Source organism: Thermobia domestica, chromosome 10 (assembly GCF_964235325.1).
Source record: "Thermobia domestica chromosome 10, izTheDome1.hap1.1, whole genome shotgun sequence".
NCBI classification, from domain to species: Eukaryota; Metazoa; Arthropoda; class Insecta; order Zygentoma; family Lepismatidae; genus Thermobia; species Thermobia domestica.
Window position 1 is genome coordinate 169,091,450 of NC_137463.1, and position 20,484 is coordinate 169,111,933.

A 20,484-nucleotide genomic window follows, 5' to 3' on the forward strand; every position below is an offset into this window, starting at 1 on the left:
ATTGATTCATAACTGCATAATTGCATTTTTCTCCGAAGAAAGGATTTTGAATACACTCAAGGATTTTTTTCTTTCTTCCGAAAGATATGTAAGATACCTTATAGACATTTTCGGGTGATCTTGAACAAATTGAATTTTCTGTTACGTTGAACCCCAATCATCTTCTGAACGGTTCTTTTCACCATTTCTTTGTAGCTTTCTCAAGTTTGTTTTCGTGCCTTCTTTTAGAATACTAACTAAATTCCGAAACTGGCAACATTTTCTGTTTTCTTCCCGTCTATTTGCATAGTTGATAACCGCTTCATTTCACTCACAATTGCCAAGTCGTTTTAATGTTCTTCGTAACGTATTTTTCAGAATTTATTTTTTATTTTATTTTTATTTTTTGATTGTTTTATAACATTTTGCTAAAATTTTCTGTATATATTTCGCAACAAGTTATTTTCAAAACAGTATACCATGTTTAATCCTTTTCTTCCAGTCAAAATAGCATTTTCTTAGTCAAAGATTATAGTTTCTTCTAAATATATATCTAGATTAACTTTTCCTGTCTAAATATATCCCTGTCGATCTCTGCTTTCATTGCACTCTTCTCTGTAATTTATTTCCCTACTCTTGTTAGTTCATATATAGGTTTCTGATTAGTCTCAGATTCCTCCATTCCAACCCTATTTTCTTCATTGCTTCCATCAACATTCCAAATTTACTCGGTCGAGTGTCTTTTATAGTGATCATTAAATGCTGTCTGGAGCTCTCACTGCCTTTTTATTTTTTTTAAAGAAATAACCTTTCACTGATTACTTGTAATAAGCCATTGTCTTTTTGTGCCTTTATCCCTCTTACGCTAAACTGACCGTCCGTAATTAACAAAAAAATTGACTGCTTACCAATGAATCCTCTCTTGGAAAGCCTAAGCACTTTTTAGACGTTTTGGAACTCTCAGCTGGTTCATTCCTCAGTGACAAGGTGAAAGGGATTAAGGAAGGAACCAGCTGAGAGTTCCGAAACGTCTAAAAAGTGCTTAAGCTTTCCAAGGGAGGATTCATTGGTAAGTAGCCAATTTTTTGTTAATTTAAATCATCCTCTTATGCGCCCATATAATTATAATGACCGTCCGTAACTTTATTCTGTAGAGCTTCCGGTTCAGTATTCGAAGCATCATTCTTGTGGCATACTATTTTGTAAGGTCCAATTGTCCTCAGATCCCCATTACCCCCTCCCCCGTCATTTTTTTCCCGTTTGTATCATTGTTTTCTTCAAGAACTCTTCTTCCGTCTTGTATTTGCCATCTGAACAATCCAAATATTTGAAGTTGCTGAGCAGTTTTTCACTGTTTTCTTGAAATAGGTTTCTGTGTATACATATTTCTGAAAATTGTTTACACATTGCTGGTAATTTTGCTGTCCGTTCTATATTCACTTTTCAACATAAGTAGTGTTTAAAAAGTTCTCTGAAGGGTACTAAAGATATTGGATAAATTATTTCATAAAATGACAATACTTAGTATTTTTTTGTACTGTCGAAAGCAAACTCTAAATTATGGTTTCAACATAAGTTGGAAGTCAATAGAAAAATTCATGAAACTTCGTTAAATTTTTAGTATAATTTTTAGTGCAGTAAATTAGTTGAAAGAAGATATACTGTATCCATCTTTGTAGCACTGTGTTGTCTAAGTAAGAAAAAATGCAGCGGTACAAAGGTGAATACAGTATTTCTTCTGTGATATGTGCAGTTAGAGGTTAGAACTTCCGTATAAATTGAAAGTTAATAGAATTTTAGTTTGGGATACAGTTGACGGTACAGTCATCGACGAAAGAAAATAGCATATTTTATGTACAAATTGTACAGTACACAAAAGCATGCTATTTTCTTTCGTCGCAGAGTGTACAATCAAATAAGTGGTAAATGTAGATGACATTATTTTCATTTATATTCATTATTTATTAGCGACATGTGAGTTCGTGTCACATCTCTAGACATCACTATTTAAATCTTTTTGGTAATTTAGAAAATTTCAAAAGAAGTATAATAAAATGTAATATATTTTATTGTAAAAAATACGTAACGAAGTAACATTTTTTTGACGTGTTATTCTACTTTTAAGCACTGTTGTGGTTACTGATGTACTTTTAAAGGAGAAATTAATTTATTCTTTTAAACTCATTTTAAAGTCTTAGTGTAGAGATTGAGTGGAATAAAGTCAGAGAGTTTTCATGTTTTAAGCGAATGCAAAAATATGTAGTGCTCTCAAAACAGAACTAGATTATAAATTTTTATCGCTTGCGCTTGAAAATGTAGGTTGATACTTTAGTCTTCGTTCCACCGAGTTTTGGGTATTAGTATGGTACATCAGTAAATTCTAAAGAATTTTTGCATCGAAAAATTTCCAACACTGTGCAGATAACTTAAGGTAAATTTTATGCCAAGTTTTTTTTTTTTTTCCTATGACGAGTAAACTTAAGAATTGGTCCGTCTATTTTAGCTGGTAAAATAGAAAATAAAAATTAATAAAACCTTCGCTACATCTAAGTTCAGCAAAAGAAAAATAACACATTGGTTAATATAAAAACTGGAATTGATTTAGTCTGATTCGAGCTTAGAAACAGTAAATGGTTATACCTTCATTATAAGTAATTTATATCTGTTAAACGCTGAATGAAGTTCATTTCTCATATAATTTTGTGTATTTTTACCGGTTTTGTTTCTGTTGCCCAATAAAAGGACTTTCGTGATGATTTTATGAGTTGAAGTAAGTTATACATTTCCAGCTTGTCCGTTTAAAGCATACAATAGTTACTGTTTCGTGATCAAACTTAAGTTGATATTAAGTTATTAATGACTTAACCATATTCCAATGTGATATTTTTCACAGAAGATTAAAGAACAGTATATTTATTATTTTTATTATTATTAATTTAATAGTGTATCCTGTCAACTTCTGAGATAAACAACTGATGTATTGCTTCGTAGAGTAGACTTTATTGTTGTCCTGTCTTTAGGTAAGGTGGTAAGCACAACTTACTCTGGACTGCAGCAGAAAGTGGACAGCCTTGTTCAACGTAGGTAACAAAGCAGCAGCATCAGTGTGTTTTTACTGACCTTTTTATTTTCATCTAAAGTAAATTGTGTGCGTGTGTATGAGTGAGTAGTTGCACGTACTGTACTATTATTACTATTATCAGTTATAAAAAGCATGTTAAGGATTTCTTTGGTAGCAGCACGTTGAAACTTGCACTGCATGGCCTGTGGGAGAGAAAGAAAACTCCAGCCCAGTTTTATCATCATCATAACAAAGGGCTGTTCCCAATATATTTGAAAGCATGCAACATTTGAGTTGTTACAATAAATAGTACCAATAAGTTTGGTAAATTTAACATCATAGTTGATAAATGCCAGTATAGGTATTACATCTGTGTTAAGTAATAATGAGTTATAAAATAGATATAAAATTTAATGTAAATATATTTCAACTAATTTAATTAACTATTTTAAAATTACATCTTAATAGATTGTAAAATTGATATAAAAATATTCGAATAGTGCTTATAAATAACCAAATAAATACATAAAGTAGAATAGAACTAAATTAAAGATCATTCATATACTTTAGATGTAAGTGAAAGATTTACTTCAAAAACCAGATTGTATTTACAACGTGATTGTAATTTGGTTGTTAAAAAAGTTCATTCGTACTTATAAGATATTAAAGACAGAATTCATTTTGCAGTTGGGTATAGTACATTATGATTGAAGTGCATTCTTTGTTCTTAATTCTTAAGAAAGTAATTCATCAGTGAAGAGATTTTTCTCATTGCTTAGATCCCAATGGAGTAAGGAAATAGTAATAATTTTATTTTCTGCCGCTTTCTTCAGTCATGTCTTTTGATGCTTTTGCTTCGGAAAACAACTAATCTTTTCATTCAAGTTTGAAGCATGCTCAAAGATTCGAAAAAAAATTGTCGTTGCCTTCAAAGTTAGTTTTTGCAAGTAAAAGATCGTTCGTGGGAATTGCTAAAGGAACACTTTAAATGGTACGTACTAGAATTCAGCATTATAGGAACCCTCTTATACATTCAAACAAAACAAAAAAACAAACAAACAAACAAAAAAAAACTGATGGGATATCTTTACAAACTAATATGCAACTTGAAATTTAATGGCATGTGAGCAATGACATTGAATTGGTGGGCATCTTTTCAGCTTCTGAATTTTGCTCTTTGAAAAATCATCTAGCTTTAAAATTTTTAATTAACTTCGTCGTATACCTAAGTGCTATTATGACAGCATACTTTGAGTAGAATAAATGCGATTGCAAATGCTGTTTTTCAATTGCTTGCATTCCAGTAATTGTTCGTAGATTAAAAATGAAAAAATAGGTAGAAGTAGATTTTTTCTTTTTCTTTCTTTCTTCTTTTTTTAATACGCTGCGAAACTATTGGAAAAACTATACATTTAAGTTTGTCATTATAGCTTTGTAAATATCTTAAATACAATATTAAACGCCTTAACAAACTTGACTCGACTAATCACGAAGCTCACATGACGTGAAATCGAACCTACAATCTTTTGTGGCGGGATAATTGCTCTCTGCCACTTAGCAACCGTTTCCGTATCCTCAAGAAGATACTAGCGTTTCAATTGTGAACGGTATTATAATTAAAAATTCGTAATTTAGTTGCCTTTTTTCTAATAGGATTCCCGCTAACGCTCTCGCCTTCGGTGCGAGCGGTCCCGGGTTCGATTCCCGGTGGGGTCACTCGGTCGAAAAAGTGTAACAGCTTTTTCAGGCCAGCCACCCTGAATGAGGTTTTCCTGGGTTTTCCTCATTCACACCAGGCAAATGCCGGGGTGGTACCTAACTTATAGGTCCCAGGCCGCTTCCTTCCTTTCCCAATCCTTTCTTCCTTTCCTTTCCCCGGATTGTGTGCTCGCCGAGGGACGTCATCCCTCAAATCGTGAAGGGCTACATGGCCTTAGATGCCGAAAGCCCAGAAATCCAAATCCAAATCCTAAAATCTAATAGGATTCCGTAAATCGTGACTGTTTCAAAGATACCCTGAGTACAGGGTTGAAATATAGGAAACAAGTGGTAATGGTTACACACATACTGAGATGAATGTTGCTTCTTATTGCCAGATATCTTCAGGGAATAGTATGCTTCTTATTTAACATTCCAGTGCTAAGAATAATGAGTTGTTGAGTTGATTTTAGTTTAGCGTCCCTTTTAGCAGCGAGGCTATATGAGATGTGGACCTACTGATTAACGTGGAATCCGAACCACATGAGCTCCCGCCGGGAATCGAACCCGGGTCTCCCACGCCAAAGGCGCGTACGCTAAGTGCTAAGAATAAGAATTGGACTTCTAACCTTTTTTAATTTTATTATTATTATTATTATTACTGATGTTAATCTCCTTAAAAGTACAGTCATGTTCAAACCAACCCTCTTTTCTCAAAAACTCTGATACATTGATTTGCAATGTGGAATTCAACGGAATGAAATTGTCTGCTGGCTATGTATATTGGTAATTTTTTATAAAGGGAGATGTTTTTTTTGCATGGCTTTACCAGTTCCTACAAAAGTATAAAATATTACCAGTGCTTTTCACCGGATTAAATAACCTTTGGTTGAATTTTATGTTCTTTCATATTCCCTAACAATTAGGACTTAGGAAAAACTTTAACATCATCAACTCTTTACGTTTGGAGGAAATAACTATATGGAAAATATGTATAGATTAAAAACCAGTGATAACTATACATGCCCAGTGAGCAGTCCATCCCATGTCATTGTGGTAATGGGAAAGTCTTATCTTCAGGCATGCTTTTCTGTTTCACGAGAGAAACTCTCTTAAAAATTGACAGGTGAATCGAAGGATCGATTTATTCTCACTTCAAATTCGGGTTGTACTGTCTTCATCTCAAGGCGACTCACCGAAGTAAAGCCTGAGATCAACCCAGGATGTTCTGTGAACTTATTGATCTCAAATTCACCTCGAGTCGGGTTTCTGCTTCGTGCGGAATGTCTATCACTACACGAGACACTGTAGCCGTTAACGCCTACTAAATCAAGAAAAATGTATACACCATGTAAAAAAGTTCTCTTTGGACAAATTTATTGGAAATATAGAATCTTTCTGATTTTATTTAGTTTACCGAGGAAAATGTCGAAGAACAGTCTGTGTCTCGTAACTGGAAAATTGAATTTCGACCCTATTTTAAAAAGAGGATTTAAGTCGGCTTGTTGGCTTAAGTTATTATTATTATTATTATTATTATTATTATTATTATTATTATTATTATTATTATTATTATTATTATTATTATTATTTATTATTATTATTCGATACAGAAAATCAGAAAGAATAGAAGTCTCTCATATTCCATCCTTGTTTCTGTTGTGGAATTCAATCCCTCAAACTTGGTACGCAAAATTTTTCAGAGCCAAAGCAAAATATGTCATTGTAAATTTCCTTCGGTTACCATCATAGTATTGATTAAAATGTCGCGCCAGTAAAAAGAATATATAAGCTTCGTACGTACTATCAAATTATTAAAAAGAAAGTGAAAACACCAACTCAATTTATTGCATCTGTAAGTTTCTCCTGGGTGGTTTCGACCCTTTATATTGTGGCCTTGTTCACCAGATTAAGTTACATTAAAACCTACTTTATAAACACATTTTGCACTTTTAGTTCAAAAGTTCAAAATTGGAATGAGGCCTCTTATTAAACTGAGTGTTAGTAGACGAAAATGTTTATGATGATTTCTTTATGAAAGATCTGACGATTTAACAAGCTTTGCATCTCTATATACATGTCACAGCTCAAAATATAGTAATTGCCAAAAGTGTGAGCTCACTACTGATTTTTGAGAATTTTTCAAATAAAAGACACTGTGACCATACAAATACCTGTTTATTGGATTTTTGTAAAATAAATGACCTTTTTCCGACAAAGATACGAAAATGCATGGTGCTGTTTACATTGAGACATATGTATTGAGGGAAGTGCTTGGCAGTAATAGATAAGTAACCTCACGCTTTGTCTGGTGATGCATCGTTTCAGCAGCACTTTTTGATGGTGGTGCGAACCCTTATGAGTACTTGTATCTTTACTACCACAAACAGTTGTTTGTGCTGTTCAGTCACGTCGTATATGGGTAAAATTGAATTCAAATCTATGACATGCAATCGTGCTATTTTCATTCGTATGAACCAGTTGAATAGTGTGAAGAATGTGCATCTGCCATAACATGCGGAAGAAAACTTTAAACTAAGCTTCGAAACACGCTCTTAAATGGTTGTTTTGAAAGAAGAGAGCTGCTTTCTGCGAAAAATCGTTTATTGGTTGATCAGTCAGTCAGTGCGCCATATTTTTGAAAGACAGTCACAAACTGGTATAAATATTACGCGGAAACTAACTAGTCGTCCAAAAATAGTAAAACAATAAGTACATTTCAACTACAGGCAAACGGAATGGACGATTAACCGTTTAGGAAGTAGCAACAGAACTACGGAAAAGTAGTTCCCAATTGCTAACAGATGGAACAGTGGCCCGTCTGTTTCAAATTTATGGTCTTGTCAGTAGGATTACTCATTAAAGCAGAAAACACTGCGAAAAAGGTATTCGCGGGCAAAAAGACATAAAAACTGACCTGATGAACAATGAAGGAGGGTACTCTGAACCAACAAGTCTAAATTTCGTCTTTCCGGTTTCCCAAAGCTAGATGTTCATGCGTCATCGTCCCGAAGAGCGCTTTATTTTGACTGTACTACCTACATTAAAACATTAAGGAGACTGTCTTGGTATGGAGATGTTTACAGGCAAGTAAGTTGGGGATTTAGTTCGAATCAACTATTTTAGTTCCAGTGAATGGAATAATCAATAAAAAGATGTATCATAACATTTAAGTAAGATGCAATTCCATCAGGGACACAGTTTTCGGCATTAACTTTTTACTACAACAGAATAACGATCCAAATCTTTCAAGATATGGTGTTATTATCTGTAAATCAAAGGAAACGCTCACATTATCATAAAAGTGGAATGACCGCCACAGTCTCAAGATTATCACCCATCGATCTTTTGTATCAGTAGTCTGCAAACATATCCCAACGAACACTAAACATCTTTGCAAGATTCTTCAAAGCTGCCAGAGTCGCATAGCATTGGATAAATTGATCAAACAAATGTCTGGAATTTGTAAACCTCTCATCATGGTTAATGATCGCTATGTCGATGAACGCAAACTTCCTCAATAAATTTGTTTCAGTAGAATTAGAACCATATATTTTCGTTTCCTGTAATGAAAAGTGATGTTTATTTTTAAAACAAGTCCAACAAAAACTGTTCTATATAGATACAGTGTCTTTTGTTTGGAAAAATCTGAACATCAGTACTGTGCTCAGACTTTTGTCAATGACTGTATATATGTGGTGTGTGTTTTCAAGATCTAATGATTCCCCAAAAATCTTGTTTTCTGTCTGCAACTCATCTGGTAGCCAATAAGACAGAAACGATAATCGTTAAGTGTTAAAGTATTTAAGTTCTACTGCCTTCTGACGGTTACACACTCTGTTTATTATATCACGAAATATTATTAAGTCTTTTTTTTTTTTACAAAATTTTAAAGTGAAGTGCATACGTTACATGAAGAAAAGAAGAAACAGCCTAAGAGAGACTCTCGTACTGTTAATGTCTCTAAGACTCTCACATTGTTAGTAAATATAAAAGAATTGTTAAGTCGCCAATTCATTCATTAAAAAATCGTATTATTTTCATTTTTTATTTATTTTTTTTTATGACGTAAACGAGTTAACTTTGAACTCGTTCCAACTTTGAACCCTTCTACTGAAAGAGTAAAATGTATTTATAAAGTGATTAGATCTTAATGTGAGTAACTTAAGGCTAAAGCATAAGTGGTCGAAACCGCTCAGGGAAGATCTTTACAGACATAATCAACTATGTCAGTGTCACTTATCTTCTTAATAATTTGCTGTGAAATGCGTCGATGTCTGTCTTTTAAGTAAGTATTCATAGGTACACTCATGTCCAAAATGATTGTCGCATATCTATAACTGTCTTCTTGTAAGAAAATAAAATAATTATTTTACAGAGTACTTTTAATACTGATACTATGTGTATAATTGGGAAATGTATATTTGTGGTAAATTTCATAGGAAAAGAATTATAAATACGAAAATTAGAATGAGTAAAACAAAATGTTGTTAAATGGACAACAAAGTTTTATTTTCGTTTTATTCTTATTTACTGCTCTTTTGACATGAAATTTGCTACATGCATGTCTTTGGAGACTATACACATACTAACATTATAAGAAATACCAGGCGAATTCGTATCAAATTATATTCGTAGAACAACATATTTATAGACATGCGACAATAATTTTGGACATGAGTGTACTTCAGTATTTGAGAAGTGTATTAGAGAGAAAAGTAACCTAAACATTGATAGAATACCAATATTTCCATAGTACCTATTTTTCATTTTAGAATTATTGAGTTAATTTTGGATTTGGTGTATGTCAGCGTAACATTGAATCCGGTATGAACTTAAGTCTTGTGCTTGACGATTGTACTAACATGATTTCCATTATAACTTTTCAAAAACTAAAATATTAATTCAGCTTTACCTAGTGTTAATAGTTTAATTGAGCCAATATTAAAAAGTACTTCTGCATGTAATAGTATGTGCATATAGTAAATGATTCTATGGTATATGCATTCTTTCAAAACACAGTATAATGTTAAAAGAAATGCAGAGTAGCTTGCACATAACGGTACTTCGAAATCCTAAACCCAGTGTGTTGTTGATCGGGTTGCCATAATATTACGTTGAAGGTAATTGTTTCACCAGCAAATAAATATCTGTTGTTCCAACTGCAGACTTAATCCGACAGAAAAACATGATCAATTGGAAGCGTTGAGCAATGTTCGATTGTTTGCTTCAATGTACTACAGCACTCACACAGGACATAATGGATTTACCAAATGCTGAGAATTTCAAGATGGAAAGAATAATTCAGTTCATGCAAGAGGATTCGATGTACAGTGATAATAATATCCAAAAGCAATACTACAAGTGACGCATATTTATAGGTAGTTTATTCATGAATTACGAACACGTGAATCATTCATGAACTCATTTACGAATAATCATTTAAAATGATATATATTAATGCAGTTAGAAACGAAACACTACAGTTTTTACAAACGAATTTGATATCAGCTTTTCAGGAGAGAGACTTGTCATTAATAGAAACGTTACCGTAAGTACAATTTACGTGCAATCGAGAGACCTGAGTCGATTGTGGCTAAGATCAATGAAGATTTTTTTCAGTTAAGTGCAGAAGTTTCTTTTCCACATTATGCATAAATTTACACTTTGATTTAACAAGATATGCTAATACAGTATACAACTGAAGCTAGAAATACCATAAATGGAAATAGCTTGATAGTATATTTGTAAAGATAACGGTATGAGTAAGGAAAATGTGGATAACATGTTCGTGTAAACCGTAAAAGGAAGTAATAAGTAACGAGAAAGATGTAAGTAGACAAGAAAAAGAGCAAAGAAGACTAATAATTTACATAATATTGAAGCTGAAAGATGTAAATACATTTTTTTTATCTCCTTTGAAAAGAGAGAGAATTGAAATAAGTTACGACTATGTGACTAGGATGCAGAAATGCCTATAACATGAATCACGAGAAAAGAAAAAGAATGCTACACTTACATAAATAAAAGTTGAGAGAATGTGGAACTTGTACAGTACATTATCAAAATGTGCAAGGAAGATGTTTATGGTACACAATTCAATAGAAAATTGAAAGGCTGAATGCACCATATAGCAGCCGAAAGTAATGCAAAACTTTCTTCCTAATACATAAAGTGCGTCTGGTGATTATCCTTTTTCAGATCACAATTGAATTTAATTACGGAATATAAGAAAGAGAACAGAGGCCTAAAGAAACAAGGGTTTCGTTAATCAGAAACTAATACGTAATGTAGAAAACTATTTGTATATTATCTAATAAAAGATTGGCCATATCATGGAGCGAGAGAAGAATGCCTATAAGATTACTGAAAAGAAATATTTGGGAAAGAAAAGATTCATATGAAATTATAAGTGGAGATTCCATCGTACTAAAAAGAATCATGATATGTCCAAGATTTTCCGTAGAACCTCAGTTAAAATATATACTGGGTACTGGTTTCTAAGTAACCGTTATGTTTTTTTTTTTTTCTGTAATTGTTTTTCTTTCAGTACGTCTTAATTGTGTGTCCATGTTAAATAATTTTCCAGAGGATCATGATATGGACCGCGTGTTCAAGTTACCCTCCACAACATACATCGGAGGGAAGGAAAAAGCTTTACCTCTTAAGGAAATTCTGCATCGCCTTGAAAATGCGTATTGCAGACATATTGGAATCGAATTCATGTTTATTAATTCATTAGAGCAATGTAATTGGATTCGGCAAAGATTTGAAACTCCAGGAGTATTGGAAATGGACAATGATCAGAAGAGACTGATCTTGGCAAGACTGACGAGAGCCACCGGGTAAGTAATCGTACATTTTGTTCTTGTTGACTTAATCTGATAATAGCAAAATTTAATTTGCAACTTCAGTCATTGGATATGTATTGAATATAAGTTTATACTTGTATCAGTCCATGTATCCATCACTTCTCTTTTATATAGGGCGACTCCAATAAATATTAGTAATATATTCAACCAACAACTACTTGTAAATTTTCAAAGAAGGTTGTATTCCTTATTTTGATGGTATTAAAGATTCCATTGTTTTTAAGTTGTATAAATTTTACCAATTGTTTCAATCATATACCTTAAAATTATCATAATTATTTTGAAGTGAACTTCGGCTATCTTGTGGCATGGGGAAAATAATTATTGAGAGCTCTGAAAAAATACATTCTAAAATGTTTTAGTACATGAGTTTTCATTGGAGAAAATATATAAATAGGTCAGTCATATGGTATTTCAAGACAAGGAGCCACATAAATAGCTTTAAGAATCGTACTTCTCTTTATCCACATTGCATATTATGAAGCTTCTAACATGAAACTGACAAATCGTCTCATGGTCTCGTGACTTATTCTAGTTCTTCAGTCCGGATAACTTACTGCCAAGATTTGTTAACGGTTCGTTCAACAAAATTTGAGCATATTTAGTAAACCACTAAGCATAACAAATGCCATCGACTGAAGCAATTGGATTTTAGACTAACAGTGTATCTTAGTACTCACTGCCAGTTTCATTCTGTAAATAGGAATAAAGTTCAAACAAAGCAATTTGAAGCCTTCCTCCATGTTGTGTCCAGCAACTCTTTTGTATGACAAAATACAAGCTATAAATGCTTATTAGCTTATATAATTTTAGAACTAACAGCTGTTCGGTGAAAGAGAGATTCTGAAGGATTGGGCTTCTATTTCCCTGTGCTTTTGTATTGAAAAGCGTAAAGGCAAACACAAGAAAACTCGCACAAATCATGCTAGGTTTGTCTGCTTTTGTTTATTATTAGAGATTCCGAAGTATGAAGTTTTATTATTGTAGAGATCTTCGAGATGTGTGTAATATTGGGTTTTGTAACATAACTTGTTCAGTTTTTGTAACTCGAACTTGGAACATCTGAAGCAATGTTCTAAGAACGTATGCACTGATAAAAATGTGAACAGACTTGGTAGTGTGGCCGGTTGTATGAGCGAAACAAATAATACTTATGCAGGTATTGGATCTTTCTGGTCACCGTCAAAGTCAGACGTTACAGAAAGGCGATTTGCGTATTCCTTGTCTTTATTAGTAGAAACTGGTACTCACAAGGGACATCACCCAATTGTCCGGCTCCGATTTCAATGAATTTTTTCTAGCTGATAGAGGACATAAATGTATTATTTTTGATGACAGAAATTTTTGCCGTGGTGCATGTTTTCTATTTTTTATAATTTTTAAGAGTTGTGATGTGGTTATTAGAGATTACTGCAGAAGTCCTCCACTAACCTTTGTAAACGAAGCGTTAATAAAAAAACAACAATGTAGATACATGTAAGACCTAGGGGAAAGTTGTATGGTAGGTATGACCTTGACGGCAGCCATCTTGAAATCCGCCATTTTGAATTAAGGTCAAGTTTTTTAAATGGGAATAGGGGAATATGATACATAATTTCGGGCTAGAATTTAATCAGGAAGGTAATGGTGAAGCTAGTTTTGAGATACACCCATTTGGGAAAAAGTTACAGGCATTTAATTGTTCAGTTACTACGTGCGAAATTCCCTTACCTCCGCTTCTAACCCGCGTATTAATGATAATAAGTGGATAAAAGCTTCAGTAATACATATTATGCCTAGAGGGAAGTGATAGGGTAAGGGTATCCTTGACGGCAGCCATCTTGAAATCCGCCATTTTGAATTAAAGTGAATTTTAAAAAATTAAAACGATAGCTTTGTCACTTCATTTTAATAGCAATTTTTCCCAAAAAGCCAATGGCATGCTTATTTCTGTTCTATAGTAACCAGTATGAATTTAGAACTGCTTCTAATGTGCAGCAAACGTTCATTATTCGATCTTTCAAAATGGCAACACTCCTGATTTTCACCGCATGTTTTAAGATTCCAACTGGCACTTTGCAATTGTTGCCATGGCTCATGTTTTCTAACTTTATTACATTTTTTAAGAGTTGTGATTTGTAAGTTCATGAATAGTGTTGGGATAAGCATCCACCAATCTTTCTGAATTTTGATGATTTGCCATGTAATTATTTATTTCCTATACCTGCACTTCAAAAACTCGTTTACTGACATGAATCATCGCACAACGAAATATCTCCAAAGTTGCATTCAGGTAATGCCGAAGACGTATAGTAGATGAGACGAAAAATCAAATGAAAATTCACTTCAAAAAGTAAAACGAAATATAATTGTTGTGTAAATCAATGGTCTTTTGTTTTGTTTTATATTTATTTCCTTATCGTTTATTTATTTATTTTCTAGGGCATTTTTTTTAGCTAGTCAGACAAAAATGTCATTCGTTTTCTAGCGATTGTTGTCGAAGGTTCATATTTGTAAGATTTATAATCAGTTTTGATAGGGAAGTCAATTAAGTTACACCTCTTTATGAACATATCTGTTTTCATATTATGATCATGGTCCAAACAGCGTGTTGGGAACAGTCATATTATGCCTCTTTGATATTTTCTATCATTGCTACTGTTCCTTTAAAGTTATATTTATTAAAATTATGTAGCTACATATTTATGCCACAATCTGTATGCTACATTTCCTGATAATTTTGTGTTCGTATAACACAAATTTGTTATAATTTCATTTGTATTTCTTTACGTCACATAGGTCCATAGGTTCTTCATGTATTCTCGTTTAAAATAAATAATTACATCGCAAGTCTTCAAATTTCAGAAAGATTGGTGGATGCTTATCCCAACACTATTCACGAACTGACAAATCGCAACTCTTAAAAAATGTAATAAATTTAGAAAACATGAGCCATGGCAACAATTGCAAAATGCCAGTTGGAATATGAAAACATGCGGTGAAAATTAGGAGTGTTGCCAATTTGAAAGATCGAATAATGGACGTTTAGTGCACATTAGAAGCAGTCCTAAATTCATACTGGTTAACCATAGAAGGGAAATAAGCATTCCATTGGCTTTTTGGGAAAATTTGCTATTAAAATGAGGTGTCACATGCTATCGTTTTCATTTTTCAAAATTCACTTTAATTCAAAATGGCGGATTTCAAGATGGCTGCCGTCAAGGATGCCCTTACCCTATCACTTCCCTCTAGGCATAATATGTATTACTGAAGCTTTTATCCACTTATTATCATTAATACGCGGGTTAGAAGCGGAGGTAAGGGAATTTCGCAGTAGTAACTGAACAATTAAATGCCTATAACTTTTCCCCAAATGGGTGTATCTCAAAACTAGCTTCACCATTGTCTACCTGATTAAATTCTAGCCCGAAATTATGTATCATATTACCCTATTCCCATTTAAAAAACTTGACCTTAATTCAAAATGGCGGATTTCAAGATGGCTGCCGTCAAGGTCATACCTACCATACAAATTTCCCCCTAAGCCTTATATGTATCTACGTGGTTGTTCTTTCATTAACGTTCCGGTTACAAAGGTTAGTGGAGGACTTCTGCAGTAATCTCTAATAACCACATCACAACTCTTAAAAATTATAAAAAAATAGAAAACATGCACCATGGCAAAAATTTCTGTCATCACAAATAATACATATATATCCTCTATCAGCTACAAAAATTTCATTGAAATCGGAGCCGGGCAATTGGGTGATGTCCCTTGTCAGTAGAGCAAGGATAACGCGTAGTAGTAACAAGCGTTCGATGAAAGTACAGTAAGTAATTGAACAATTGACAGTGGAGCAATGTTCCCGATAGGTCCACTCGGGTAATTTCAAAGTTGAAGAAAGTGGAGGGCCACTGTTACATGTGAACGATGACCAGTTGAGAAGTTAATCAATAAAGTCCGTGCTTAAATAATAGTGAGAGATGTAGTTCCCAGGTTGACCATTTGCTCCGGAATAGTTTGTAACTGTCTGTAGGCTATTGAAGAAAGAAAAAAAGAGAGAAAGTAGGCTAGTAATTGCCACATGAACTTAGTGAAACAGAAACCTCTTCTTACCACCTGGTTTTGCCATCACAGAAGTCTTCATATGCAGTAAACTACTGAGCATGTACGAAGCTATGCATCAGAAATTTGCCGAACATCAACCATCATAAGTGAACTGAAACAGATCAGTAGTATATTTCACTAAAATACTCGACCGCGTGCATTATGTTAAAATAGTAATGCTAATCCAACCAAAAGACTACACCAGCCCAGATCTAAGCCCAAGGGATTGTTACTTTTTCCTAATGTTGGCGACCTATTTGTGTGATAAACGGTTTAACAAAAGCTCTGTAAAAGAGGACATATTTCAGATCGAAGGACTCCCCTGCAACCTACTTGTTGGAAAAAGTATGTTACTGCACTCAGTATGCTACAATGATACAGTCTTCTTATTTAATGCCTGAGAATCGGACATTTAGTGTTTTATAATGCAACAGAATAAAAATAGATCTGAGACGACAAGTATATTTTCATAGTGCATTTTCAGGGCTTCTAGAAATTCATTTATTAGTCCAAATTAAATGAAATACGAGTGATCCGTTCTTGAGCACTAGTTTCTTATATTGTCATGTATATTATATAAATAATTTGATATTATGATAAAAAGGCCTTGTGTCCATTTAAACACAAACTAAACACACTTTCTTACAAGGCTGTCTAAAATCTTTATTATAAATTAACTAGAAATGTTACAGTTTCGGAAGTATATCACTTCCTTCTTCAGACTATTACTCTAACTCTGTTTATTTATAATAAAGTTTTTAGACAGCCTTGTAAGAAAGTGTTTAGTTTGTGTTTAAAATAATTTGAAGAAAAATTTGCTTCATTATATAATTATGAATGTGTATATAAAATATCTATCAATTTTATGTATTATAACGTACAAAATAATCTATTAATTCCAGGTTTGAAGCATTCTTGGCTCGAAGGTGGCCGTCTGAGAAGCGATTTGGGCTAGAAGGCTGTGAAATTTTAATTCCAGCGTTGAAACAAATTGTTGACAAATCTACAGATCTTGGAGTTGAGTCTATTGTACTAGGTATGCCTCATCGAGGACGTCTCAATGTACTGGCAAATGTTTGCCGAAAGCCGTTGGAGCAGATTTTTACACAGTTCCACGCATTGGAAGCAGAAGATGATGTAAGTGAAGATAATTAGCTGAATTACAAAATTCTCATTCTTTTCTTGCTGATTTATTTATTAGATGGATGATTTCTTATATAGGGAACTACTTTCAGTACTTTATTTTAATGTATGTAAAACTTGAAGATTTAGCTGAATTTTCTAGTATAGTCTATGATTACATTAGCGAACTCAAAACTAACAAACACTACGAACTTGCGTCGTAATAGTAATAAAAAAATATTTTTGGGTCTGATCTGTGAATAAAATTGTCTTCAGTGTGAAGTAACAAACAACCAACCCCCACCTCACCCACCCCCACACACAAATGGGTCAGTGCTTAATTGCTGGGAATGAGTGCAAATTTAGAGCTAGATGTGCTGGTGCATACTATTGATACGGCTTCAGGCCTAAAATTCTATTCTCTTCCGCGTCCTTTCAGTCTGCCAGCAACAGTCACGTTAAAAGCAAAATCAGTATTGATGTAATGGCAAACGAAACTACGTTCTGCGAGGCCTAAAACACACTTAAGATTAATATCAATTCTGTAAGCCTTTCAAAATTATCTGAAGATTCAGGATTGTTGCTCATTTATACAGCTTAATAAAACAATTTAAGTTCACCACATAGTGATTGTTAGCACAAATACCTGATAACTATTTTATATACTGCTTGTATATCGTGAAAACAGCTGTGATAAGCTAGAAGCAATACGAGGCATGTTTTTAAGTAAGTACCGTTAAAAAATAAAATATTGGTACGTGAGCACAACTTTCGATAATTTAAGTTGGCACAATTCATAGAGAACACTTCTTGAAACTTGAGGAAATTTATCAGATAACGACAAAATCGTAAAGCGTTTCTCCTTCACGTTTTTGTCAATTTCCCTCTGCACCAAGTCTTCGGAGATAAAGGTCACCCACTTCATTCCTCATCATGAACATTTGTGCGACCATCTTTGAAAGCTCTAACCCACTTCCGTACCACTCCATCGCTCATAATGTTTTTCTCCATACACGAATTTCAGTCGATTTCATGCCTTTAGCACTAAGGAAACTAATAACAACGCGCATTTCACAGGCTGCGGTCTCAATCGGGGAATGCAATGTAACTACGGTCGATTGTTTCCGTAGTGGGGTCTGTGGCTTACCAATAGGTGTAGGTACACAGCGCGCATGCACAGGATGCCGACCACAACGCTGCAGCAGTCGAATTTCAAAACTGTACTTACTTTAAAAGACACGCCTCGAAAGTCACGTTGCTGAAGGAATTGCCCCTAGGCTATTCATGTTACGTTTTGTATGTTGCTTGAAACAGAGCATTCCTACAGTTTAGTAATATTCTGTGTACGAAAAATACAAAAACAGAACATCCTGTATATGAGAAATGGAAAATTAGTATTGTCGAGTCTGTCTTCTGTCATTGTTAACGATTGGTAGAGTCAGCCCTATCTATCTTCCATTGTGGTATCACTTCTATTTTTGTCTTGTATCTTGGGGATATGGCACCTACCAATTTTGTGTCCATCACTTATACTTATGTTGAAAATCATTACCAGAATAAAGTTCTGAAGTAGTCAGAAAAACTTATTTTCCTGAACTACTTTAAAATGATCACATTTTATATTGGATCACATTTCTACTGCAGATGCTACAAATGTCTTGACTGTTCAGGTGTAGAGACGTGAATTTTGTTATGTATATTGCACATTTGCAAACATTGTACACATTTCCGAGAGAAAAAATTCTTTTATGAATCGTATGTATCATTGTACTTCTCTTTTATCAATTGTATGTATTTATTCCTGTCAGCGAAGTGATCACTAACGTTTGAGTTTTGTCACAACCATTTCCCGTCAAAAATTCAAGACAACAGGAAAACCAATCGAAAATACCGATCTTTAAAACTTTCGTAATTCTGCATATACATTTATTTTTTATAGATGTTTTTATCACTTCATTCTGTATATAAATGTTCGATTATTTTTAAATGCATATTCTGGGACGCTACAAGCCTTAAAAGTACAGTAATTAGTTTTGACTAGGAAAAGCGAGAAAAGGTACAAAACACTCCCCAAAGTTAATAATAATAAACTGAATAAAAGTTATCCTTCTAGTTTGATAATGCGAAACGAACTATATATAAGTCTAATCTATATTGTTCTTATACTAATCAAGAAGAATTGTTCAAAATGTAATAAATATAAGGGAAATTGGCTCAAGAGTTCTCACTTATTCTAAAGAGTACAGCCACAGTGAAGTTAAACTTTAATTCTATCTTTATTGTCAATAGGACGAGGTCTTGACCTTCTGAACTTGTATGCACATTTTTTACACTTTCCTCTCACTTTCAACCACGGATTAAGCTGAAACTTTGAAATTTTCAGCATTTTGAGACCTTTCTCTAAAACAACGCTCGCAACTACTGTTAGTACCTTTATATTATTAGTTAATTTAAATTTAACGCTCCTTTTACCACCGAGATTATATGATACGTGGACGTACAACTTAGCACGGAATCTGAACCACATGAACTCCGTACCGGGAGTCGAACGCGGTCTCATGCGAAAAGCTCGAAGCTTACCATAAAGCTATGAAAGATATAATAGAAATAATAAAAAGAAAGAACACAGGTAAAAATCTGATATTCTTACACAGTTCGAAGACACAATTTAATATTGTTTGCTTTTCAAAATACATTCCTCCTGAATCGATACACTGGCGGCACGATCGAGCAACGTCTGAAATGATCTCTGTATATCGGTTTGCAGTATGTTCCGAAGCGTTGATGTCACGGTCCTTTTGAATGTCTTGAACATCGTTAGAGTCGCCCTTTCAATGGTAACTTCAGTTTGAGAAACAAAAAATAGGCTCAAAAGAATAGATCAGTCGAATAGAAGGGTGATTGAGCACAGACCATTGCTTTCGGATTAAACAGTTCCGTACACCTACTACCCAGTGAAAGGGGGGGGGGGGGGTATTTCATGAAGCGGGAACTAACTGTCTGGTGTTGAGCACTCAGGCTGCACATGTCGAATCCTTTTCCATAAACGTTCCAAAACACTCACATAATAATTCGCAGTGGCGCTTTGCTCCTCTGAAAGAATTCTCACTGAATAATTCCTTTTGCTGTTGTAAACACAAAACAGCAACAGCATTGCCTTCACTTTCGACTTTTGCAAATAACTTTTTTTTTTCTTCCTTTTCCTGTTGATGTTGCTTCCATTGAGCACTCTGGCGTTTTGTTGTTGATCATGGCGAAAAGAGCATGTTTCACCCTCCGCATCAATGGAATTTACAAAATTTCTATTTCTTTGAGCAGTTTCAAGGATGTTCTTTACATAGTGAACATGGTCATCTTTTTGTTGGTCAGACAACGAATGAGACACAAATAAAGTTGCGACCTTCCTCTTACCTAAATTGTGCACTAAGATGTGATGGATCGTTTCCCGCCTACACCAAACTCCTCTGCCAACAGTCACATAACAATCTTTTGTAAAACATTCTCTCACCGTTGTGATGAGAAGATGTTGAAATCGCGAGAAAATCGGCTGTCCCACATCGATAAATGAGACACAATGATTGTAGTAATTTCTATGGCAATGATATATTGATTTTATTTGATTGTGTATTCATTAAATAAAATTATTGTACAGATTTACATGAAAT

The 20,484-nt window shown here is 33.9% G+C and overlaps 1 protein-coding gene across 12 annotated transcripts in view; it reads left to right on the plus strand.

Moving 5' to 3' along the window:
• Ogdh (oxoglutarate dehydrogenase Nc73EF) overlaps positions 1-20,484 on the plus strand; it is a 208,112-nt gene that overhangs the window by 127,795 nt on the left and 59,833 nt on the right. For 6 of the 12 annotated variants that reach the window (XM_081728728.1, XM_081728727.1, XM_081728730.1 and 3 more), the window contains 3 exons: positions 3,000-3,059; positions 11,328-11,583; positions 16,600-16,834. In XM_081728728.1, the coding sequence (XP_081584854.1) occupies positions 3,000-3,059; positions 11,328-11,583; positions 16,600-16,834 (551 nt within the window). Of the gene's footprint in view, positions 1-2,999; positions 3,060-11,288; positions 11,584-16,599; positions 16,835-20,484 lie in introns of all 12 variants that reach the window. The other 6 variants (XM_081728732.1, XM_081728733.1, XM_081728735.1 and 3 more) reach the window with 2 other exon arrangements.